Source organism: Watersipora subatra, chromosome 3 (assembly GCF_963576615.1).
Source record: "Watersipora subatra chromosome 3, tzWatSuba1.1, whole genome shotgun sequence".
In the NCBI taxonomy this organism is placed as follows: domain Eukaryota; kingdom Metazoa; phylum Bryozoa; class Gymnolaemata; order Cheilostomatida; family Watersiporidae; genus Watersipora; species Watersipora subatra.
The window spans coordinates 3,651,951-3,679,624 of NC_088710.1; the positions used below are offsets into that span (position 1 = coordinate 3,651,951).

Below are 27,674 nucleotides of genomic sequence, written 5' to 3' on the forward strand. Positions count from 1 at the left end.
TCGCACTATCATCCCTCGTTGCCTCTACGTATTAAAAGATTTCACATGAGCTTATCATTGAAACAATGTTAAACTGTCAAGCAAAAAATTAAACAAGACTAAGATTTAAAATAATTTAGGTTTATCCGCAGTTCTGATAAAACATTGATTTACTGGCTCCCTTTGACTTTTAGCAACAGTTCAATTTTTGGTGGCAAACACTGCCACTAAGTTTAGGTCAAAATTTGTCTTGGAAAAAACTGAAGTCCCAGTCTAAAGGTTAACTGTTATCCATTGAACAATGAGCAATTTCATTTTATTTTTCATGAAAATTTTTTATACTAATTAACAAAACCGTAAATAAAAAGCTTCTTCCACCAATGATATACAGCCCCCATATCTGTATGGGGGGCTGTATTTCATTGCTTCCACTAACCATTTTCATAGCATTGATACTTGATCATTACTGAAGAATTGTGAGAGGACAACTCTCCTTGGCGGATTAACTATCTAAGAATTACTGTATTTTGAATTCTCACCAATGAAACTATGTTGTTTTTATTATGAATCGATTTAATCCCAATAAATCAACTATATAGTTTTCATAAAAGCCTGGTCATATATATAATACTGTTGGTATTTACTATTTAATGTAGCTAGATCTACTGACTTTAGCGATTCGTAAGGCAAAGCATTAAAATGACGGAGGAGGTTGCGAAGACGTGTGAGGTTGCGAAGACGTGTGAGTCAACTTGTCCTCCCACCCCGTACTGTCGCTGCATTATTTCAGTACAGTGTAGTACTAATTGTTAGGCGTTTTTGTCAAAGAAATGCGTGGTTGACCAACAGCATCCGATAGATTACCAAACCGCTTCGAACCGTACCGGTTTTGTAATCTGCAAAAAGGAATCTACGACCTTGACATGCCAGAATAAAACAATTTAGTCCAAAATTACATTAATGCAGGCATACCCAAATAAATCAATTTGACTAGCTGTAGACCTAAGTGTGACTAAGGTATTGGGCTAAGGGTTGAACCGATCGGACTTTCGAGCTAGCGATTATCAGCCTGAATATAGGTTTTGTAACGCTGCGAGGTCCGATCAATCAAGAATGGCATCAAAACAACAGTCTACTTCACATGCTGCTGTGTCGGCATATCTCATTGCATATAACACTCTGCAAACTATCGGGTAATTATTACTGGCATTCAGATAGACATCGTAGTAAAGCTTTCATTAACTCCCGTGGAATAGACGATTTTTAAACGGTAATTTCAAGTCCTCTGTTGGGCGAACTAATTGGTTAATCTCAAAACTGCATAATCCATTTTTTACGATCGACTACTTTATCAGCCAACAATTAATAATCAAGTACATAAACATTTTCTTGGTCTACGTAGATCGATCCCAAAGAGCTGGTGTGTACGTTAGTTTAGCATATTTCTATTTCTTCAATTGCAAGCTGGCTATTCATTCAACATATTATATTTTTGTGTTATTGAAAAAAATAGATGCTCAAGTGTAACTTAAGTTTGGTTTGAATTTCAATATCAGCCCAGAAAAGTAATTTCAAACCTGATTATGATATCTTAGTAACATAATATTGTAACGTTTATGTACAAATAGTCAAATGCTTAATTATTGCAGTGTGCATTTCGGAGAATCTCAATCCTAGAACAAATAGTACAAACGATTAAATTATTTCTGCAGATGGTCATTGATTGGTCTGACGATGGCACAGAGTTTTGTTGGTGCAGGTCCGCAAGCACCTCTTTATGAGCTTTCAAAGGGACTGCTTAATATTTTTCAGACTGCTGCTGTGTTGGAGGTAAACTTGCCCTCAGATTTTGTTGGCTAAACTTGTTTCAGATCTGTCGTCACGTACATGTAAATGGCCTCTATTTTAGTGAGCCTTTGATGTGTCGTTCAATGTATGTCACAGTTCTATGCCAGGGCTTCAAACAGCTTATGAAGCTATTTTTATAAGATATCGGCTTACAAGTTTAATGTTTCCAAAAATACAAAGGATTTGCACCTTGTTGATCAGACTGAAATTAAGCTAATTTAGTCTAGGTTTATTTATTACACATATGCTCTGTGCCTATTACGTGTATGTTACATGTATATTACACACATATTATATATATATAGATTATGAATATATTACATATATATAATTATATATTACGTGTATTATACATACATATCAGGTGTATTGTAGGTATACTCTATATTACATACTACAAGTACATATACTCACTTCTTTGACCCAATGATCTTACAAACAGCACACAATATACTGACATGTCATGTTCACTGTTCAAAACAATTTACGTTTTTGACACTATTTTTTTCATATGCTTAAAGGTTGACTTGCAACAAAATTCACATTACAGTTATTTGGTATCATAAGATTCACCATGTCCTACTCTGTTGTGTTTTAAGTGCACAATATATGAGAATGTGATTACAAGCTCTTAAAAGCTAAAAAACGAACAGTTAATCGCAGCCACATGAGACCGTCGTAGTTTGGATTCGCTTTTCAAAACGGCTCAAATGGGACGTAGCTGTGGTAGATGGTTTCTGTTTACACTTTCATGCAACCTCATTCGTCAAAATATTTTCACAAATATACTTCACGCATTCAATTAAACCATGTCTATTGTTCTTACCCGTCTGTTTTATCGTCATTGTAATGCTGTCACATTTAGCACTGATATCTTATAACTTACCGTAAAAAATTGTTAAACTTTTTAACCTTAGCTCGAAGGAGTACATATGATTGTCTGATAATCATGACGAGCCTGTTGGTCACCTGTGATAATCGAAAAGTGCTGCGAAAATTATTTGCGAAGTGTTGGGTCACGTGATCAGATTACGATTTGACGATTGAATAATGCCGAAACAAAACTGTAAAGTAGCGAGCATCTATATTTGATACGGGGTCTTCGGTAAAACCCGAAGTGTTTGTCATAAACTAGTGCTACGATAAGTTTTATATTGAGCTTTTTATTGGCCTTTCAATTTTAGTGAGAACATCACGTGACAAGGTGATAACCAAACTGTAATCACTATTTCAGAGAAATAAACAGATTCCAATCTACGGCAGCTTTTCGTTTTTGAGCTTTTAAGAGCTTGTAATCACATTTCCACGTATTTGGCACCTACAACACAACAGAGTAAGACATGGTGAATCTTTTGATACCAAATAACTGTAATGTGAATTTTGTTGCAAGTCAACCTTTAAAGTTCGAAGTTAAGGTTGCACATATTTAAGCTGATTTCAAAGTTGTTTGAAAAACCTTCTAGGGTTACCATTTAGTCTCAAATCGGCCTGTTAGTCTCAAATCTGACAGTTAGTCTCAAATCTGCCTGTTAGCCTTCATGCATTGCTTTTGGTAAAATAAGTTTCTCGAATGAAACACACAAGCATATCTTGTTCCTGTAGGTAGTGCACTGCGCACTCGGCATGGTCAGGTCAAGCGTGTTTATCACAGCCTTTCAGGTAGCCTCTAGGATCATGGTGGTCTGGGGAGTCCTACATCCCATCAAGGATTCTCAGCAGTCTCTCGGTTTTTCTCTTCTACTCATTGCCTGGACTGTTACAGAGATAATACGCTACTCTTACTATGTACTCAACCTCGCCAAATTGGAGGTCTACCCTATTGTATGGTGCCGGTAGGCAGGTCTTCTTTACTCTGATTTCTCATCTGATGACCAGCTATAAATGACACACAGCACAGTGTTTGCTCTGATTTTTTATGTATCTTTGGCTGTGAGCTTAACTGTACTGTACGATTTGTACGTATATTGGAACATATTTCTTGTCTCATTGAGTCATTTCTACTGTACATTTGCCTGCACAGTAGATGCCTCTATAATGTAAACCTCCTATAATGAAACCTATAAATTTCACTTTTAATTAATTAAAATAAATGAAACCGTAAACCATAAATTAAACCATAAATTAAACCGTAAATTTCACTTAACGTAAATAATTCATTTAAAGTTTTTGTTTCGTAACTCGTTTCGTAATTTTCTTAACAAATTCTGTATAATGTAAATCGTCAAGTCAATAACAGTTCTCAAATTCGATTTGAATAACGAGCATCCAATAGTTGGCCTTAAAAATATCGTTTTCTTTTTTATCGCACCTCGGAGAGAAAACGACATATAGAGGTATCTATTATATTTTGCTTACTCGTACTAGGCACATACAATATTTTTGCGGCATAAACCTTGATCTGGAAATAAAGTTCAAAAAATTGATTTAAATTAATATTAGAGGTTTGCGCTCCCCTTGAAGTAAATTTATCATAATCGTGAACGCTAAACCAAGTGAAAGTGATACGAAAATGGAAACATTGTCGATACAAATCAATAATACCAGTTATTGTAAACATTGTCAATACAAATCAATAATATCAGTTAGTGTACAGTCATCATATTAAGATTTTTTTTTCATTTCAAAAGGTTCAAGTGCCGCAAAGCTTTCAAGTTAATAGTTATTTATTAACGCCTTCAAAATCTATAGAGTAGTTATTAGTTTTTATTGGTAAATTTTCACAGAACATTGATTGCCCTTTGCAGACACACAATTAGTAAGCCCTTGTAGCATTATTAAAGCCAACCCTTGGGCGAGGTTTGACATTTCTAGTTATATGCCACAAATATTCACTGAACAAGCAATAAAAAATGGAGTTGTCTATTCTTTTTTGTTTTTGTGGTTCAGGTTGTAAATGTGATTTGAAATATTTGCGGATTAGATGTCAAAATATAAATTTTTTTAAATCTCTTTAAACTATTTTAAAGCAAGAAGTGATTTTTCCAGTCCTTTGATTGTTACCAGAGTTGTTATTGGTTGTTACTTATCAATTCACTAAAGCTGCTCTACTCTACCAGTAAGAGAAGGTCGTCTTGTGAAGCTGCTAGGAGCAGATAACTCTCAAATACTGTTTCATTAACATGCAGTAGTTCTGAAACTAATTGTTAAAAGGTCTTGGTGTGGCTGGTATCAGTGTTCAATGCCTTCTCAATATGTGAGTTTTTAAGATTCTGGCGATTTGCTTTGGACAGTTTTGTTTAATTTTAAGAATGCCATGTATGTATATTTACTGCTTTTTAGCATGAATAATATAATTTATGGAGCATTTCTTAATTGGCTTAGTAATAATAAATTAGTCGGTTCTGCACTCCATTGGCTTATATGTTCAGATAACAGCCAAATTTACAAAAGTACGTAAAATATATGATAGCTTGGATTTGTGCTACCTTGTGATAGAGAAGACAACTTATATTGATTTTAATTATGTTCTCATGTGTTCTTTGTCAACATATTTGCGAATAAACCGGTATTATATTTTTTAAGAAATCGTCGATTTGCGTTTAACTACCTTCGGCTACCGTAGTAAGCCTATTATTTTGTCGTATAAAAACCAGGTTTTTAAGCATATATTTGCAGTTGTATGATAGCAGCAGTTCACATAGCTTTCTAGCTGAGTGAAATTGGAGAATTTACGCATCACTGATGTTCTTTTGGTTTACATTTTCAGGTACACACTCTTCATCGTACTCTATCCAATAGGAGTGGCTGTAAGTCTTAAATCCTATCTTTTGACCTTGACTTTGTCAGCCTCCGTATGAATGAGTTTGAAATATGAAGCTTGAACAAGCTTTTAATCTTTGGTCTTGTTGGTGTTTGAGATGATTCCTGTTAGTATCATACATTCTAAGGCTAGCTATAGAGATGCCTGTTAGTACCATACATTCTAAGGCTAGCCATAGAGACAGACGCCTGTTAGTATCATACATTCTAAGGCTAACCATAGAGACGCCTGTTAGTACCATACATTCTAAGGCTAGCTGTAGAGATGCCTGTTAGTATCATACATTCTAAGGCTAGCTATTGAGATGCCTGTTAATACCATACATTCTAAGGCTAGCCATAGAAATTTCTTTGGCAACCAAATTTGTTGATGAATTTTTTCTGATATGGTTCGATGAAGTATGATCAAAAGTTTGACAGACAGTTTTTTACATGCTACTATTATGTTGACGATATAAGAGCCAAGATCAAAGGGTTGTAATAACTATGGTGGACCTAAATTGTCTCTAAACAAACCTGATGAATGACACGCACATTGATATTGTTTGCCGAGGTGTTGTCAGTCTCTACATACATGTAGTTGATCCCGTGTGTTTAGAGCATTTTATAAACTCTCATAGATATTGGTAATTTTTTAGGAGAGAAATGCTGATATTATGTGTAGTACCGGGCTGCAACTTTGTAAAGCGTGAGTCACAAGTGGTTTACAAAGAGCTTGTGATCCTGGGTTTATCCAGATTTTATAAACTCAGTCTATTTTGAACCCACTTCAGGGGGAGCTGCTGTGTATGTACAGAGCGTTGCCTGTAATTGGGAGGACTGGTCTATACGCTCTAAGGCTACCAAACAAGTATAATTTCTCCTTTGACTACCAGTATGCCCTGGTTCTAATCATGTTGGCATATATTCCAGGTGGGTATAACTCCACATATTTACATATATCTCAGGTAGAGATGCCCCGATTCTAATTTCACCAGCCGATTCAGATACCGATTCGATATACCGATTCTTAATGAAAAATAATCCGGTTCAGATACCGATTCAGATTCTTTTGTGTTGCATAGATAGTTGTTCATTTGTTATGTAAGTATAAATATAATGCCAAGAAAATATAAATGTATTTATTTGTTTGTATTTATGAAAAAAGATATACATGTATATATATTCACATACTGACATACCGTGCATCTAATAACAAAACAGTCCATGTTTCTTGAAATATGTTATTATTAATGGTAATTACAGTTAGTGGTACAATTTTCTCTGTGATAATGAAGTCTCTTTTCTACTGCTGAACGAACGGCTGCGTCTGTACAAGTCTAAAGCAAATAAATGCGTCTTTTAATTACCGTTAGTGATTCAATTATCTCAGTGAGACGTCTTTATCTTCTATCACTATCGATGTAGCCAGTCGTACTGAAGGACTTGCACGCTACAGATGATGGAGGGCAGGCTAAACACCGATAAGCCACTGAGGTTATTTTATGCAATACAAACGATACATCATATCGTCAGGATCAAGAGAGAGATAGATAACTTTATGCATCAACTGCTCAAATTACTTTCGCAATGCTAGTAAATAGAAACATTACACCGCATTCTTGTTGCTCGTTATGGTTCTCTTGTTTGTGATTGGCTGCAACAAATCATATCGCTGTAATTGGGAAATACCGCACTTGGTGATTACGTCTTGACTAAAGCCAAAATATTATGCAGCTGTGTGGATGTTTATTAGGCTATAGACATGAAATATATTGTTAGAAAGGCTCGGAAATCATTAGATAAAAGCAAGGAACTTGCAGCTGATGATTTGTTATTAAAATAGCAGGCTGAAATACAGGTTTCTGCTAAATAGTTGATATGTAAAAAGTATCTGAAATGTCCGATTTTTTAAGAAAAGATCGGCCGATACCGATTCAGATACTTAATACCCATATCGGCACCGATACCGATTCCGATATTGAAATCGGGGCAACTCTAATCTCAGGTGGGTGTCACACTCCACATATTTACATATATCTCAGGTGGGTGTCACACACCACATATTTACATATATCTCAGGTGGGTATAACACACCACATATTTACATATATCTCAGGTGGGTATAATACACCATATATTGGCATATATCTGAGGTGGGTATAACTCTCTCCATATTGCTATATATCCCAGGTGGGTATAACTCTCCCCATCTATAAGTCTCAAAGTTGGTTGTCCGTCGTTGTATATGTCCAGCTATAGCTATTAAAATCTTGGAATAACAAATCCGTAAAAGCAGAAGATTTTATTTCCGAACCTTTCGTTTGACAGTCCCGCTGGCTTACTAACTAAGCCACACGAGCTTGATAGATTTGCTAGGCGATATATGACTCTAAATCGAAGTCATAGACCTATTAGCTATACTTAATAGGTAGCCTATTAGTTAATAGGTCTATGATGGGAACAAATAGGCTACTGCTTTCGGTCACGCTGCAAAGTCATGGTGTAACATCACGAAGAGGAGTAGCTCTAATTAGTAAGCTTACTCAAATTATTCATTGGCAATGTGCCAGGCTAATAGTAAGTGGTGAGTAACTCTCATTGTTTATGAGCTGATTTTTAATACCCAGGCAACACCAGGTAGCACAGCTAGTATTGCTATATATTCCAGGTGGGTATAACTCCACATCTAAATGTATGAATCTCAATGTTTGTCCATCCATCCGCACTTCTGTCTGTCCAGCTATAGCGATAAAGTTTTAAGAATGAGATATCCGCTATCAACTGGATTTGCACTCACAGTTCTGTGGACATCTATTTATCCAATACACTACACTGTTCAGCTGGCTATACCATGAAATAAGTTTGACACATTTAGAATACATGCCAATCTTTCATGGATTCACTTTAAACTGCAGCTAGCGTTAACGTAAAGCCATACCAGAAGAAAAATGCATGCCCATAAGTGAAGAAAAATGCGTAAACTGGTACTGTATAGTTAACAAGACTACTGCAATCAGTATAGAACTGTAGAAGTCACTGCAGCTGGTATGAGTTACACAGAAACAAACACAGTAAACATAAATAGCATAGTACACAAACAAAAACCTTCATTTAAAAGTTAGAATGGTAAATGTTGATGCTGTATATATGTACATGTACTTGAATATGTTGATTAAAAGTAAATTTTCAGTACAAAAAGTAGTTACACAGGAACTTATAAAAAATGCAAGTATTACCATATATATGAGGTGGGTATAACTCTGCCCATAATGCTATATATCCCAGGTGGGTAGGTGGGTATAACTCTCCACATACTGGCATATATCCCAGGTGGGTATAATATAGGTGAAGAGTTATACCGGCCTGGGTTCTGTTTACGTTATATTTCTGAGGTGGGTCGTATCACCTCATAACTATAACGTAAACAGAAGCCACAGAATAGACAGAAGCCACATATTGGTTTCTGTCTACTTTGATGATTTGATATTATAATTAGAATCAAGCATTAAATTAAAGCGCAATGCGGGTGTTCATTAAATAAAGAAACAAGATATTAGTTACACCCAAAGCCCTTCCTACTAGAACAGGTAATTTTATGGATATATTTAACTATTCCTGGCGACTGTTTGGTCTTGCATACACCTGTTTAAGGCTACTAGCTAACTTTTGTGTTTCTTGTCCTACAAGGGATTAAAATATTTGGGTGATTAGTTTGTCAGAGTGCGACAGCTCGTAAAAGATTTGAACAGGTTTATGAGATTAAATCACTCGAGCCAACAGAGTTATTAGATAGAATGGGAGGCATGTTGTAGGCTGATTTTATGCGGATGTAAAGGCTGGAGTGTTTCTGTATCTGGCAGAACTCTAACGTGGCTATAGGAAGTTAGTCATACTCTAACTGTTTCCTCTTACGTAAGCAGTGGATTTGTGGTGAGCCTGCAATCAGTGATGTGAAACCATATGACTAAGAACAATAGGTCTTTTATCACTTTGATGCAAAAAATCAGTTGATTTAGTATTGCATTGCTTGTTTTCTGCCATTCTTTGCTACAAAATCCTAGTATTCAACAAGGTAATGCGTAAAAGCTCTGGAGGTTGCCTATTATTAGTACACAGGTGACAGCATAGTAACTGCTGACTGGCGTAGATCCAGTCATGTGCCCTGATAATCGTATCATTTTGTATTTACTCTATAAAATGTTAACATGAAGATTTACTGTAAAAACTTAGCATTCCACCTGCATATATCATACTTGTACATTAGCAGCCATTTATTTTAAAAACTGTTTGTCATCGAATGTTAGTTAGACTTATATCACTCACCTGATTCTAGATATTACACGTGTGCAACTTGAATACTACGACACCTACAGTGACTGTCAGTAGCTTTTAGTTTTGCATCGGTTCTGTGAATCATTCAACTATTTTTTATGGAAACTGCAGTTATTTGATTGAAAAATTGCCTCATTTAGTGTTTCATAACTATTTAATGAAAAATAATTCCTAACTCACATGATTTTCCTGTATGTCACAGCAACACTTTATTTCATTTTAATGATATTCTTCAGGCTGTTGCTACAAGGGTTGATGTTTGGCGCTGTTGTTGTCGGTGGTCTTTAGTCGGCAGTTTTTGGCGCGGTTTGGACCTCGCTGTCTTCGCTCTCGTCGGCGTCGCTGTCTTCTACATCGCTGTCATTGGCATGACATGGCCATTAGTCTATGAAACCTTTTTGCATTATTACTGTCGCATTTGATAGTTCTATGAGCTCTGTGCTCACCTCGCTTTTTGTTCATTTAGCAGAAGTGATAAAAGTACTACTACAGCGACTATTTGTTATGCAACTAAACATGAGGTTCAGAGTCTGACCAACATTTCTTGGCCACTTTCTTGGTCAACATACATGTACACCTTGCACGGTACTATTATAAATATTAGGGTTTACAAAACATCACATTACGATAGCAACGGGCATGGTTGACTTGTACAGCCACTGAAGCGTCAGTGTGGCATCTCATAACAAACATTGGGTTCTCTACAACATCTGTGTAGTATCAGCTCTAGATCTATTAATACAATCATTGCATAATTGTACATTGTAAATTTGCTTCTTCAAGCGTTGAATCTATCAAGTACCATATGCAGTCGGTTCAGATGACAAAGTAACCTGACATTTGGAAAACCCACTGGTGTGCTATGGCGATGTAAAAAATTGATAAATCCATTCTAGTGTATCTCAAAGTAACGCCATAATAATTATCCATAGTTTATAAACATCTGTGTAGGCTATGACTAGAACTTATTTATTGTTAATTAAGTGGATGATACACAGTGATCCAAATTTTCTGTATGCTGGCGTCTTGTATAGTTTCTCACTAGTAACAAGGCATGCCAAGGTTGGAACTGATGTCTACCTAAATCAGGAATGGGAGCCGATGGCAAACTAATTCAAGGATTAGAAAAACTACTTCTGTCGATGCAGCTAAACTACTTCTGTCGATGCAGCTAAACGACTTCTGTCGATGCAGCTAAACGACTTCGAGTAATAGATTAACCAGCTTTAATCATAATAGCAATTATTTACTTCCATCTTTAATACAAATTTTAATAAAAGCACTCGTCGGTTTCATACAAAACTATTTTTATGAAACGATGTTATGTTGAATAAACGGTCGTGTGATGGTTTGTCCATATATGTTGTTTATTTCCATGCTCTAGCGATAGTCGACATACAATTGAGGCGCGACCAGAGATTATTGACGCAACAGTTTGCAAAAAACTGTAGGGGAAAAAGCTTGTTAGTGTTAGTAAGTGCTCGAGTATTTCTCATGCATGCCATTTCTTAGACTCATATCAGCAAGTTAGTCAATGCGCAAGTGACACATTGCGCTACACCCAGTAGAATGACTTGAAAATGTGTCAACAAGCACGGACTTTTTCTATGATCTGAATCTTCCACATACATGACCATAGCTGAATCAGATACACGTTGCAGTCCCAGCAGTGAATATGACTATCCAGGTTTGAATAGTGGAGGTTTGATATGAGAGTGCTTGCTATTCAAATACTAATGGGGAGCCGCAAAATCGTTCACACAGCCTGTTCATCATGCAGTCATATTATTATATTATCACACAATATCATGCCATTGTAATACTGTGACTATGTTGTAGTTTTCCCCCAGCTCTATTTCCACATGTTTGCTCAGAGACGGAAGATTATTGGAGGCAAGCAAAAGGGCGAATAAACGGGTGTCAAGGTCAACAATGCATCACCTCACTCAGCTTAGCGATCATGAACAACTGCTGCAATTCTCGATTCTCATAATTGCTATAAATTTTTTTTAAACAATTTTGTTCACATGGTAAATTATTGCTGAGGAAACTGCCTCATAGGATAGTAAGTTGGTTGATCTCTTTTTATTAGACAAGCCTCAACAGGTACTTGCCCTAGCTGAGAGAAAATTCTCTCAATAATGCATGTTTAAGTGTGGTATAATAGGTAAACCTGCTAGTCTTGACAAAGTGGCACAGGTGCCACCCCTGACTAATGCATCGCATGGAATCATTTACAACTGAGTCATTACTTTATGGTGGAGTTCTTTTATCCTGTTTGTTGGGTATTGAAGAATGTTATGACCAAACGAGTTTTTTATTTAGATCTAGGAGTCATGCATACCATGACACAGAGTGGCAATTGTAACTACAATCTTAACCAATGTAGAGGTCTTTGTTGATTTATACTAAGTGTCATCAATAAATTTATATCGATTTGTGATAAGTTATATAAGATTACAGTATGTGATGATAGGACGTAAAAACTATCAGACTCTAACCGTAAACCTAGTGCATGATGGACACCGGACCCGATTCACTGAATAACATTGAAAGTTGAGCACATACTGTATCAACTTATTACATTGTTAGAAATGTGAGTTAATAATTTTGGAAAATTATTAAATAGGTTTTATTATAGTATTGTGCAATTAATCTTTCATCAGTATTAAAAAACAAATAGGCTTTTCAAGAACGAATCTTGCAAGTGCAAATCAAAAACTGTACATTGACTTGTATCAACAAAAGCTTGAAAATTTTATAGAATTGGATTGAATAGGATTGTAACGGTTTTCTCATTTTTTTATAAGCTACAAAAATTTGGTTACAAGTTATTTTGTCTAGTAGTTGTCTCCTCGCTTTATCGTTACGTATCTAACCTTAGCTCCCCAAATATATTTGTGAAACATCTTCTTCAGTTGTGTGGTAAAAGACAGCTCTCTCTAGCATGGACAGAGTCACTCCGTTTGTCCCAGGAATCCAACCTGACAACAGATAATGCGCATATGTAGACTTGCTACAACCTGACAACAGATAATGCGCATATGTAGACTTGCTACAACCTGACAACAGATAATGCGCGTATGTAGACTTGCTACAACCTGACAACAGATAATGCGCGTATGTAGACTTGCTACAACCTGACAACAGATAATGCGCATATGTAGACTTGCTACAACCTGACAACAGATAATGCGCATATGTAGACTTGCTACAACCTGACAACAGATAATGCGCGTATGTAGACTTGCTACAACCTGACAACAGATAATGCGCGTATGTAGACTTGCTACAACCTGACAACAGATAATGCGCGTATGTAGACTTGCTACAACCTGACAACAGATAATGCGCGTATGTAGACTTGCTACAACCTGACAACAGATAATGCGCGTATGTAGACTTGCTACAACCTGACAACAGATAATGCGCGTATGTAGACTTGCTACAACCTGACAACAGATAATGCGCATATGTAGACTTGCTACAACCTGACAACAGATAATGCGCATATGTAGACTTGCTACAACCTGACAACAGATAATGCGCGTATGTAGACTTGCTACAACCTGACAACAGATAATGCGCATATGTAGACTTGCTACAACCTGACAACAGATAATGCGCGTATGTAGACTTGCTACAACCTGACAACAGATAATGCGCATATGTAGACTTGCTACAACCTGACAACAGATAATGCGCATATGTAGACTTGCTACAACCTGACAACAGATAATGCGCGTATGTAGACTTGCTACAACCTGACAACAGATAATGCGCGTATGTAGACTTGCTACAACCTGACAACAGATAATGCGCCTATGTAGACTTGCTACAACCTGACAACAGATAATGCGCATATGTAGACTTGCTACAACCTGACAACAGATAATGCGCATATGTAGACTTGCTACAACCTGACAACAGATAATGCGCGTATGTAGACTTGCTACAACCTGACAACAGATAATGCGCGTATGTAGACTTGCTACAACCTGACAACAGATAATGCGCATATGTAGACTTGCTACAACCTGACAACAGATAATGCGCATATGTAGACTTGCTACAACCTGACAACAGATAATGCGCATATGTAGACTTGCTACAACCTGACAACAGATAATGCGCATATGTAGACTTGCTACAACCTGACAACAGATAATGCGCATATGTAGACTTGCTACAACCTGACAACAGATAATGCGCATATGTAGACTTGCTACAACCTGACAACAGATAATGCGCATATGTAGACTTGCTGCAACATGCAAAAGTCATTCGGGTTAGTTGAATAGATCAATGAACCTTTGAAAGAGATCAATATAACTGGTTCATTAGATCAATAGGTGTTATGTTGTGACTGGGTAAGGCCTTCGACTGTTTACAGCATTTTAAAAGAAACCTTTATATTGACTGCTACTTCCAACAGCGGGCATAATAATTGAATGTCAGCCATGAGTGAAAAACGAACATCAAACAATGGTTGAATATTCTGTGTTATGAAAAACACGGATACAGAGCACAAGATTCTTATTTCTGCAGAAACATTAGCATACGGCCTCTAGATACAGTTATATATGATAAAATTGTGCTATTTGTGGGATTGTGCTAACTGCAGCTGCGCTAGTGATTTTAGCCATGATAGGTAAAATCGAGTACAATTTAGATATAAAACCTACACATTTGGGAATATCAGCGGTATCATACAAATATTTCAAGTTAATATTTTAAATTAATACTACAAATCTATGTTCTTATGCAGATGCAAAGAATGACATTAAAAGATGAAAACATTGATGTTGAACATATTAATATTAAATTACAGTGTGTCATGTTTAGGGTTGGGTGAAGCGTGACTGAGTGGCAAGGATGTGCTGTAAAGCTTAGTGTAACCCGCTAAAGATTAGCCAGTACTAAAGATATAAGTTTTATATACAATATGCACATATTCTTCTAAAAAATACCATGCATACATATTTGGTTAGTTACCAAAAACCCTAATTGAATGCCACCTTCATTTGAACGCCACCTCTATTTGAACACCACCTCTAATAGAACGCCACCTCTAATAGAACGCCACCTTTAATAGCACGCCACTATAGAAGGGTTGAAAAAAGCAGTGCCACCCTTTAGCTGAACACCACATCTAATAGAGTGCCACTATAGGATTGAAAAATACAGCGCCATGTCGTTCAAATAGAGGTTTTACGGCATATATAGTTACACCAGTACCAGGGCCACAGAATTTCATGAACAGAGCATCGTGATAACAAGTGGTTATACAAGTCAAAATAGCTATAAGGCATCTCAACAAACAATCACATTTATTGATCATTTAGTAGAAACGTAATAGAAACGCTGAGAATGAGAGTCTGCTTTCATTATAAACCATATAAAAGCAGACAGAATAGGAGGTGGAAGTAAGTTCTTGTAATAAACCAAGCAAGTTTTTAATTATTATGTAAAATAGTAGCTTCCTCCGCGGTGACCAGCCGTTTAAAAACACAAACAAATTATATATCCCTCATGAATATTATCTATGATTAAATTAAGGACATTTCCCTACCAATGCAGCTGAGCAATAGCAGGTTGGTTTACTCTGTCATATTTGAAAATATATCTATTGTTAAATCACTTGTTTGCTTTGAGTCAATAAAAGCCAATTCGCTCGGCAGCGGGACAGCAATTCAAAAGAGTTGAACTACATACAAGTGTGAATAGCAAAATATAAAACTTGTAAATGTGAAATGTTTCATCGCTGAAAAATGATCACAAAGAAGTCCGTGAGACTCGCGAGGTACCGTTGGTCTGCTAAATTCAAAATTGTAAAACGGCTCAAAAAACCCACTATTAATCGCTCTTTGGCTTTGATAGTCGCTAGCAATTTACCTCGGTTTATGGTTTTTATTGTTCATGACAGATAATATGCTTGTTGAGGGAACGTGATCAGGCTACCCTGAACGATGCATGACTCTTACACGCTGATTGTGTCAAATAGACAACTTGTATCTGATAAATGCTTTCCTGGTTATTGGCTCGCTAAGGGTTTGGTTTGAATAATTTTTAAATTGTTTTTCCTGATGGAAGATGAAGCCATATTTTAAAAATTGTTGCATAAACAGTTCGTTGAAATCCCTAAAGTTCTTTTACAAGGAAGCAATCTATAATAATATGACTTGTAATTCACAACTAGTAAATCCTAGAAATCCTTACCATAACATATATGTAATGTTGTTAGTTTTTAGTTTGAATTTATTAGGAAATATTAATCTATTAATAAAATTCCATGTTGATTTGATGCGAGTACATTATTCGCGAGTTGCTTGTCTATCTATATGTATATTTCTTAAAGTAATCGTGTATGTACATGTATGTGTGTCACTCCAGTTATAGCTATTAAAATCTTAATATTAAAATTCTGCGTTCTAATAGATATGAACTCACGACGGATGCATCGCCAAGTTCTTTGTCCGAACGGTCTACCACTGAGCTAGAACGGCATATTAATCAACAACATTTTCATATACCGCATACCCCCCCTCGTGCTTGCTAAGTATTCAAGCGCTACGATGCCCTGTTAAGAAATATTTTTCGTAAGGTTCAATTACTATATCTGGGGTCAAGGCCAATTCTTCTCACGCGGACAATTATATCATCTCTATATGGTCGTATTCAAATTTTTGATGGATAGCTTCTGGTGGAACATAGCCTGTTTTTATATTCACACGCACACACATACTTCTATGCAGGAATTGTTATCATTAATTCTACATATTCAGGATATTGATTTTGTTTTCTCAGTTCATATTAATTGTATCATTACCGAATAATCTTTTATTGTAATCGTAGCAAAACAGACTTAATTTAGCTATTACTCGCTAATTATTTCACATTTACATCTAAACCTTTTGATAGTAGATTTAATATTTTTAATTTACTTGACCTGCACGAAACATTTTCTTCATGATATGAGGCAATATGAGTTTAAAAGTTCTTTGACAAAATTTGAAAACCTTTACAATTGTTTTTATTTTCTCTCTTAATTTATTTCAACTACACAAAACACTTTCCTCATGATATGTAGTTTGAAAGTTGGAATGTCAAATGTTGTTATATACGTATGTTAAATACAAATCAATTTTCTGTCCAAAGATTTTTTTATTACCCGGGCATTGCTGGGTAGCACAGCTAATTAAATGTATAAATGGAATGCCCAGAAGTTTAGTCAACAGGTCAATTTTTCTCATCATCTGAAACCCACAATAAAATTCTAGCTTAATTACGAAACTGAAACATTTCCAGCTGACCTTTAAGAATATGCTAATCATATGGCAAATAGGCATTTCCAGCTCACCACCAGCCTACTTGTAATAACCCAAGGTAATGGCAAGGCTCACAGTATCCACAGAAATAGAAAGCAAAATACTCCATCATTGCTTTTCACTGCAATGCCTAATGTTCCCTTTTGGAATATTTAAAAACCAGTCCCAGGGAATGGCATTTCCCACACTCAATGCATGAAAGGGTTTCACTAATTGAGATCACTAGAGGATGCTGAAAGAAACCAGCCATGTTGACATGACTGCATGCCATCTTGCTGTGTCAGCTGTGTACTTATGTTTAGTAACTAGCTGTGAGACTAAAGCAGTGACTGAAAATTATGTGTTGACTCAAGGATGCAGACGGTGACACTATGGCTGATGTTAGTGAGAGTGGCAGACAGTGACACTAAGGCAGATTTTAGCTAACATATAGGCTGACATATTTCCCTGCCGCTAATTGTGGGCCCGGTATCTCTTCAAATGAAATCCATAATGCTCTAAACTCTAAAGGAAATTACACAGCCCATCATGTGATGAAACCAAATCGCCTGAACATAAAATAACAAATTTCCATATAATGATTGATCAAGAAATAAAATTATTAAATCCTTATGCTAAAATCTTCGTAAAAACATTTGCAGTGCTTTGATTCACAGTTAGTTGCTGGAATAGTAGGTATGCTTTTTTTATTCTAAAATTGTTCCAGAGTTTATTAAAAGCTACTCCCAGTTTTTTTAGCTCAAAGATACAGCTTTTCATAAGATATATTTGTTATGGTTGCTGCTAGAATTTTTCTCAATGTTATAAGGTTTATTGCTGCCTAACTTGTTATGAATTATTATGTTCTATTCTAATCAATTATGAACATTAAAACTGCGCTCCATATTCAGCATGTTTGTCGGTACTTCTGCTTGAGTTTTAGCTAATAGTTATTGTGTCTTTTATAACCTACTCGGGTGAATTTTATGGGCTTTTGTGGGTTTAAAATTTAATTTTAAGCTTTGCCAACTTTTTGTCGCAAAGCCTAAACTTGAAAATATTTAAGATTAGCAAAAACCTCTTAATGGTAATAGCTACATTAGCTATAAAAATAAAAGTTTATTTTTAAGATCTTAGTACGGTGCGCTGAGACCTACAGCAGGCAGTGAGCTGTGACCAACAGCAGGCAAGGTATGTTGTGCCATCCAAATAATCACTGCTATTTTATTTACTCTTTTAAAACATAATGATAACATAATAATAACATAACAATAACATAATAATAACATAATAATAAAACAGCTAGCATGAGGTCTAAAAATAGTCCGCGCATCTTCATCAGTGTGAAGTATACAATTAATTTCATATAAATATTAACAGATACCATGGATCAGAGGACATTTATGAGTTTTGTAATAAATCCCAGATGTTGCTATGTTTTGCTCGTAAGCCTAACAAGCTGATCCGTAAATGCATAGACAGTATAGCAAGCTGGACTGATGCATTATTACATCATCTAACTCGCTAGATCATTGAGAGCTACTCTATATCTAGTAGCCTAGGGAAAAGTAGGCGTTTAAAGCCAACTAAATAATTACTATGTTCCTTGTTGAAGCAAATGGTCAAATATTCTGACAAGCATATTTAGTTTCTCCCTCAATTGATTCCTGAGCCTAAATATTAACAATAGATAATTGTATTGAACATTTAAACAATTGTAATGAGTCAAAGTAATATAAAAAATTCAATGCAAAAATCTTTATTATATTTAAAAACAAAGTTGATAAGGAAATAATCAATCAAAAAGGTTTTTATTGTTACTCTACCTTAGAGAGACTCATGATTGTAGGATTAGCAATGCATGGATTTAGAGATTAGTTGTTATGATACAACATATATTTGATTTAATTGTGATGAAACTTTTAAAAAAACAATTGAAATTTTTTAACTCAATCCTAATTAAATCAAATACATGTAGGTATATAACTGTATAACTGTATATAACTGGACAATTTTCATTGGCCACTATATATAACTGTAAGGACAATTTTCATTGGCCGCTATCTTTATTCCTTGTGAATCCGCTTAGAAATAGATTAAATTGACAAATTCTGCTATTTTCACCAAAAAATTATAATCTTTTGTTTTATGATTCGCAACTTTTATTTTGTGTTATAAATTTACTCACACATTATGTTTTACTATTCTTTTAAACTGATGTCAAAAATAAAAGTCAACGAAAAAACTTTCTTTTCACTAAATAGGAGAGGAGTAGGATAGATGGTCACAGAGGATATAGACCAACCCTTATTGTAGGAGTAGTGTTTTCTGTGAGCCAATCAACAAAGAGCCCACTGTTGCCATTTTTGTTATTTTTCAACATTCATACAAAGAGCTGCAGGTGAGGTGCCTTATGTTTGCAAACTTGGACTATTTCTAGTAAGTCAATGCTGGTTGGGTCTTGGTAATTATTAAAAAGATGTTATGGATTTTAATTTTATACAAAGTTGAACATTAAATGAGCCAATCAATGCATTTTGACAAACGTTTGAAACTGTTTAATCTCAAAAATCACCAAATTGCTGATGGTTCGACTGAGGAGACATAGGCCATGCCATGGTAGGATAGGTGAACCAGGCGGTCAAAGCATCTTACATGAATGCAGATATATACCTGGAAAATTGGGAAAGTGGTCCATCTATCCCATTTTTTTATTATTCCAGACAATCATGCACCAATTTTACAAAAAGAGAACAGACAGAGAAGCGGTACCTGAGAATATAATGAGAAAAGCTGTCAAAGAAGTAGTATATAGAATAACAAACTACAAAATCATCCTAGGGCAGCGGACTATGTATCCTCCGTACCGGCTCATGTATCCTCTTTGAAAGGATACATGAGCCACAGATTTAAAACTCATTTTTCATCAAATGTTTTTGGTGCAGGAGTTTAATGCCATTATAGTATCGTACAAAATGCTTTAACCCATGGCGACATGAAATAAGAAGTTGTTCTGGCATTTTCGGCAGAATATATTCAGATAACAAATTATTAGCACTTTTGGAGGCCCACGTATCCTACTCATCCCCTATAGGCAGTAGTAAAACATCTGTTTTTAACTAGAGGATTCATAACCATCCGTATTTCTGTTATTTTTTTAGTAAATTTGAAGGTATGAACTTTTATCAGTGGTCTGTAATTATCACTGATTACCACTCAATTCCTCTGTTCTTTGGTCTGTGAAACTCACTAAATATACGGAGAAAGGTTATAAGGAAAATTGTTTTTCTCTACGTAATCACAGTTTTCATCACCTCTGATTCAAGTGACTACTAATTTACCCTGTAATATGAGTGCTAGAATACATATGGTATGCGCTTTAGGTAAATTCATATGGTATGTGCTATAGGTAAATACATATGGTATGTGCTATAGGTGAATACATATGGTATGTGCTATAGGTAAATACATATGGTATGTGCTATAGGTAAATACATATGGTATGTGCTATAGGTAAATACATATGGTATGTGCTATAGGTGAATACATATGGTATGTGCTATAGGTAAATACATATGGTATGTGCTATAGGTAAATACATATGGTATGTGCTATAGGTGAATACATATGGTATGTGCTATAGGTAAATACATATGGTATGTGCTATAGGTAAATACATATGGTATGTACTATAGGTGAATACATATGGTATGTGCTATAGGTAAATACATATGGTATGTGCTATAGGTAAATACATATGGTATGTGCTATAGGTAAATACATATGGTATGTGCTATAGGTAAATACATATGGTATGTGCTATAGGTAAATACATATGGTATGTGCTATAGGTAAATACATATGGTATGTGCTATAGGTAAATACATATGGTATGTGCTATAGGTGAATACATATGGTATGTGTTATAGGTGAATACATATGGTATGTGCTATAGGTAAATACATATGGTATGCGCTATAGGTAAATACATATGGTATGTGCTATAGGTAAATACATATGGTACCATATGTATTTACCTATAGCACATATGGTATGTGCTATAGGTAAATACATATGGTATGTGCTATAGGTAAATACATATGGTATGTGCTATAGGTAAATACATATGGTATGTACTATAGGTGAATACATATGGTATGTGCTATAGGTAAATACATATGGTATGTACTATAGGTGAATACATATGGTATGTGCTATAGGTAAATACATATGGTATGTGCTATAGGTAAATAGACACCTAAAAAATGAAAGAGATATGGAGAGAATTAGTTTATGGCAAAACTCACGCAAGCGTTGCCGGTTACGTTAGTTAGTCTTACGTACATGTATTTACAAAGACTGAATCTCAATAATTTTGGGTGAGCATAAAGACTAGCTTCCCTAGCAACAACCACCGATTCCCTAGCAACAACCATCACTTCCTTAGCAACAGCAATCGCTTCCTCAGCAACAAACATTCTCTATAATTAACACCTTTGAGTTTACCTGAAATCAAGATGCTTCAAATGGTGCTGCATTTGTGTCTAACCTATCTTGTAGCTCGTGGAATTTATATCACAAGTAAAACAAGTAACAGGAGCAATTTCATTTGACTTCCACATAGGAAAAGTCCATGTGAGAGCCGGATACATTTTTCTGTGGTCTTTCTTGTATAATAAATCATAAACATTTGATGTTCAAGAACACTGATTCATATGGTTGCGGTCACGAGCATATCAAAGGGTACATCAGTTAAAGAATCTGTCACACGAAGCAAGGTCAAGGCTTATTTAGAGATGTTGGGTGTAGGGCAGACATGGACAGTAAGATTAAAATTAAAATAAAAAGGCTAGACTAAATGGTAGAGCAGATATATGCGTAGGAGATAAAAGAGTGCGGAAATGAATCAATCGAGGACGATTTCTGGTGCTCTACAAAAGGAGCATAAAGAATGCTGATGTGGATAAATGCCTATTAGGTGACTAGATCTAAACCACCAGGTGGTTGAGTTCATGGCAATGAAATGGCAGACACACCTAAAAGCGAGCGGCGTTATTATCCAACTACCAAACTGGTGAACTGATTATCATATCCATATTGCGCAACTATCTGATGGATAGCTCAACCTGAGCTGTATGTCTTCATGAGGATCTCTAAAGATGAAAACAGATTTCATCATCGCATTCTTCATCCACTTTAATTTCTGAATAGCTATGAAGCCTGAGATGGAGATACTCATAATCAGTGCACAGAATGGAACTTGAGTTGAACTCTTACCTACTCCGAACCTCTGAGAGGAACAAAGTGTACTCTCTATTTATGTTAGAGTACCTCTATAACAAATGTCTGCCAAACACATAAACAGAAAAATACTTTAAAAACAGGAGTCTCACAGTTTTTGAATCATACACACGATTTCCCTGGTAGTTTCATGTGCACACAAACAACGAAACTGATCTCTACCAAAATGACTGAGACATAGGGAGTGCACTAAACCTTATCAAAACATTTTATATAAAAAGTAACTATACTGGGACAGATGTATTGCAAAACTTATGTAATACTTGTAGCTATCTGTATGTGAGAGATTTTAAATAACTAAATGAAAACCAGATTAAAAGCCAGAGTTATAAGAAAACCAAATTGAAGACAAACTGGAAATAAGAAGTCAAATGACTTTGGAATGCAATTCGCCATCTTGTAATACCTAACAACCCAGGCATGTTATACCTAGCAACCTACACATGTTATACCTAACAACCCACACATGTTATACCTAGCAACCCACACATGTTATACCTAGCAACCCACACATGTTACACCTAGCAATCCACACATGTTATACCTAGCAACCCACACATGTTATACCTAGCAACCCACACATGTTATACCTAGCAACCCACACATGTTATACCTAGCAACCCACACATGTTACACCTAGCAATCCACACATGTTATACCTAGCAACCCACACATGTTATACCTAGCAACCCACACATGTTACACCTAGCAATCCACACATGTTATACCTAGCAACCCACACATGTTATACCTAGCAACCCACACATGTTACACCTAACAACCCACACATGTTATACCTAGCAACCCACACATGTTATACCTAGCAACCCACACATGTTATACCTAGCAACCCACACATGTTACACCTAGCAATCCACACATGTTATACCTAGCAACCCACACATGTTATACCTAGCAACCCACACATGTTACACCTAGCAATCCACACATGTTATACCTAACAACCCACACATGTTATACCTAGCAACCCACACATGTTATACCTAGCAACCCACACATGTTATACCTAGCAACCCACACATGTTACACCTAGCAATCCACACATGTTATACCTAGCAACCCACACATGTTATACCTAGCAACCCACACATGTTACACCTAGCAATCCACACATGTTATACCTAACAACCCACACATGTTATACCTAGCAACCCACACATGTTATACCTAGCAACCCACACATGTTATACCTAGCAACCCACACATGTTATACCTAGCAACCCACACATGTTACACCTAGCAATCCACACATGTTATACCTAGCAACCCACACATGTTATACCTAGCAACCCACACATGTTACACCTAGCAATCCACACATGTTATACCTAGCAACCCACACATGTTATACCTAGCAACCCACACATGTTACACCTAACAACCCACACATGTTATACCTAGCAACCCACACATGTTATACCTAGCAATCCACACATGTTATACCTAGCAACCCACACATGTTACACCTAGCAATCCACACATGTTATACCTAGCAACCCACACATGTTATACCTAGCAACCCACACATGTTACACCTAACAACCCACACATGTTATACCTAGCAACCCACACATGTTATACCTAGCAACCCACACATGTTATACCTAGCAACCCACACATGTTACACCTAGCAATCCACACATGTTATACCTAGCAACCCACACATGTTATACCTAGCAACCCACACATGTTACACCTAGCAATCCACACATGTTATACCTAGCAACCCACACATGTTATACCTAGCAACCCACACATGTTACACCTAACAACCCACACATGTTATACCTAGCAACCCACACATGTTATACCTAGCAATCCACACATGTTATACCTAGCAACCCACACATGTTACACCTAGCAATCCACACATGTTATACCTAGCAACCCACACATGTTATACCTAGCAACCCACACATGTTATACCTAACAACCCACACATGTTATACCTAGCAACCCACACATGTTATACCTAGCAACCCACACATGTTATACCTAGCAACCCACACATGTTATACCTAGCAACCCACACATGTTATACCTAGCAACCCACACATGTTATACCTAACAACCCACACATGTTATACCTAGCAACCCACACATGTTATACCTAGCAACCCACACATGTTATACCTAGCAACCCACACATGTTATACCTAACAACCCACACATGTTATACCTAGCAACCCACACATGTTATAAAAAACTGTTTATTTTAAAACCATAGCCTCACAGTTTAGATAAGCAAAAGATCAGTGTATATGAGTGATTTGAAAAAGCAAAACGTTTAAAATCTCCCGAGAAACTCAAAGTTTAGTTATAACCATACATATAATAAACCTTTATATTTATATTATATCTATGGTTTATTATATCTATGGTTATAACTGTCAATTGTATACATAAGTGATTTGCATACCGCTGGTGTTGACCAGTTGCCCGAAAGTCGCTATAAATAACTGCTGCTCAGCATATCTGGCAGCACCAAAACACCGACTATTCGCTAACAGAATGATATGGCCGTAGAATGGTACAGTTGAAAGTTTTGTAACAGCTGACAAACGTATTAAACCTGCCACTGATGATGTAATAACTTGATGACTTGATGACAAGAAAGAGCTTGAAATGAGGACAACTGGTCAGCTATTGATATAGCCTACTGATTTTACTATGGAGATACATTCCCGTTTACTTTCATTGGAAGTTTTCCCAGTAAAATTCATTTGATGAGTTAATACAAGATAACAAACCAAAGCATTTACATAGCTGGGGTCTAACAACCAATAAGTCCGGGGCAGATAACTCCTAATAACGAAGATAAAGGAGCAGCTATAGAGATTTACCTGCGGCCATAAGTTTTTTTACTGAGTAGTTGTAGGAATCAGGCAACTCTGTTTCAAAATCCTCTTCGCTTATCTCGCTGCCTGTAAGAATATACATGCTGTTGAGTGTCAGCAGCTTCAGTTCCTACATCGTGGTGGGGTGACACTAATGTTCAAGGTTTCTTAAGTTTAAACATGGTAGAGTTCAAGATGAAACAAAAAGACACACAGCTTGCCTGTGATCTACCTATGATGAAGGGGGAGCGTATGACAGAAAGATGTAACCTATCTATGATTAAAGTTAAACATGGGTAGGAAATATACAATCTACCTATGATAGCAGTAAATTGTTAGGTCACAGAAAGATACACCGTACCTGACCTATGATAGTGATGAAACATACATCAGAGATACACAGCTTACCTGTGATAATAGCGTGAAGCACGCAAGAGACAGCAAGTTAGTCATAACCACAATGTCATTACGCAATAGCGCTGCTACAACTCATTATGTTTATCGTAAAACCTCTATTTGAACGCCATGGTGCTGTTTTTCAGCTTTATCTTTGAAGCGGTGCTTTATTAGAGGTGACGTTCAAATACAGAGTGACATTGAATTTTTCAAATAGCTTGCCAAAATTTTGGGATGATAAATTTAACCCTTTTACGGGCGAAGTAAACGCTGCCTATAATTTGCACTCTCCTACAGGAGGAGCGACGCTAACCTTTTGGGATGCAAGAAATCTGCTAACTTACCTCCAACTTTTCGTAGATTTTAAAATAATTATGCATTGGGAAGCTGAGAAACATCTCTAGCAATTGATATCTATTGCCTGCACTTAACCTACGACGGTCTTATATCCCACCTTGAAATTTGTTCAATATTTTAATTCTTTATTTCATTTTAAATTTGAAGTCGTATTGTTAATTTATAACTATATTTAACAATGTTGCATAAAAGCTCATTACACTCATTGATATGCTGCTACAGTTTGTAGCCAAAACTGGCCTTTTTAAATGCAACAGAAGGAGTCAAGAGCAACGATCCATTGAAAGCTCCTTTAGATAACGAGCAGATAACTGCCGTTTAGATAACGACAATGATGCTATCAAACAATATGATGTAAATCTGCATATTTATAAGTCATTTATTAATAATCTATCCAATGCTACAAATTTATATTTAAAAACAAGTGACATGAGCAAACCATACTTATAATGCAGCAACAAAGAATTAACATTTTTGAAACACAAATATTTGCATCGTAAGCTCGGCCAGTTGCCTTCTGATTGTTGCCTTTGTGTGGACCCAATTAATCTTCTTCTGGTTGTTCAATACCTTCCGCAGTGCCTTCTGACCTCAACTCTTTTTCTGCACTGCTGAACTAGCTGATATTAGCGTCCAAACGATTTTTTAGCAGAGCAAAACTTACTTAAAAAGTTTTAGGAATAGACGGATCATCGATCTTTGTAGAGTAGAGAAATGAAAGGGCTATTAGAATTGATGCGCATCAAAGCAGTTTGTTTATAGAATCACCTGACTTTAAAAGTGCAAACACACTAGGCAATTTTATCGCGTGCGCTACGAGAAGCGCGGGGATATCGCTGGCGCGTGCCTAAATACGCTTGGGCGATTCATCGGCGAGTGATAACGCGGGCACACTCACAAAGAGCTAATAAAATTCTGTATCACCAATTACTTCGGAGTTATTAATAAAGTTAAGCCATTTTGGCGCTTTCTGGAGAACAACGTAAACAACTTCTACTTTTGTTATTAGGCCTATCTCACTTTCATGAATTGTACACTACAAATAGACATAAGAAAAAAACGATTCTCGTATTTTTAATGATAATATTTTATGATTTTATGTATAATTTAAATTTATAGTATTTTTTAATTTTTAATATAATAAATATTTACCATTCTCAAGAAAGTCCAAATGCTGGTTTTCCACTGGATATTTTTGTAATTCTTGAGTATAGTGTCGTACAGGACTTGGTACGCTTCTATTAAATTCAGGAACAATTCAGTGTTCATGTTGATGTTTCAATCATGACAAGATAGCAAAATTTGGTTGCTGTACATTGGTAAACATTACCACACAAATATTAGCAGCATGATCATTGTATTCTGGGGAAAAACAACCAATCAAAATGAACCTCGCGCGCGATAAAGTTTTGATAGAGAAAGTCTAGTTTTCCGGCTCAGCATCAGCTCGCTGGGCGAATGCATCGCAGATTGGCACCACGCGGAGCGATATCGTGGCACCACGCGAAGCGATATCGTGGCACCACGCGGAGTGATATCGTGGCACCACGTGGAG

At 36.2% G+C, this 27,674-nt stretch overlaps 2 protein-coding genes across 3 annotated transcripts in view; one reads left to right on the plus strand and one right to left on the minus strand.

Annotated features, from left to right (window-relative positions):
- Positions 1–1,009: 1,009 nt before the first annotated feature.
- Positions 1,010–12,499, plus strand: LOC137392234 (very-long-chain (3R)-3-hydroxyacyl-CoA dehydratase 2-like). Its single transcript, XM_068078895.1, has 6 exons — positions 1,010–1,172; positions 1,692–1,809; positions 3,430–3,659; positions 5,534–5,573; positions 6,360–6,498; positions 11,740–12,499. The coding sequence occupies exons 1-6, from the start codon at positions 1,093–1,095 to the stop codon at positions 11,811–11,813; spliced, it is 681 nt and encodes a 226-aa protein (XP_067934996.1). The 5' UTR covers positions 1,010–1,092; the 3' UTR covers positions 11,814–12,499.
- Positions 12,500–12,739: 240 nt separating this feature from the next.
- The window catches only part of LOC137392233 (protein pigeon-like), a 128,770-nt gene continuing 113,835 nt past the window's right edge, over positions 12,740–27,674 (minus strand). For both annotated transcript variants that reach the window (XM_068078894.1, XM_068078893.1), the window contains exons 26-27: positions 25,373–25,453; positions 12,740–12,884 (exon numbers count right to left, since the gene is read on the minus strand). In XM_068078894.1, coding sequence (XP_067934995.1) covers positions 12,781–12,884; positions 25,373–25,453 — 185 coding nt within the window. In that variant the 3' untranslated portion in view covers positions 12,740–12,780. The remainder of the gene's footprint in view (positions 12,885–25,372; positions 25,454–27,674) is intronic.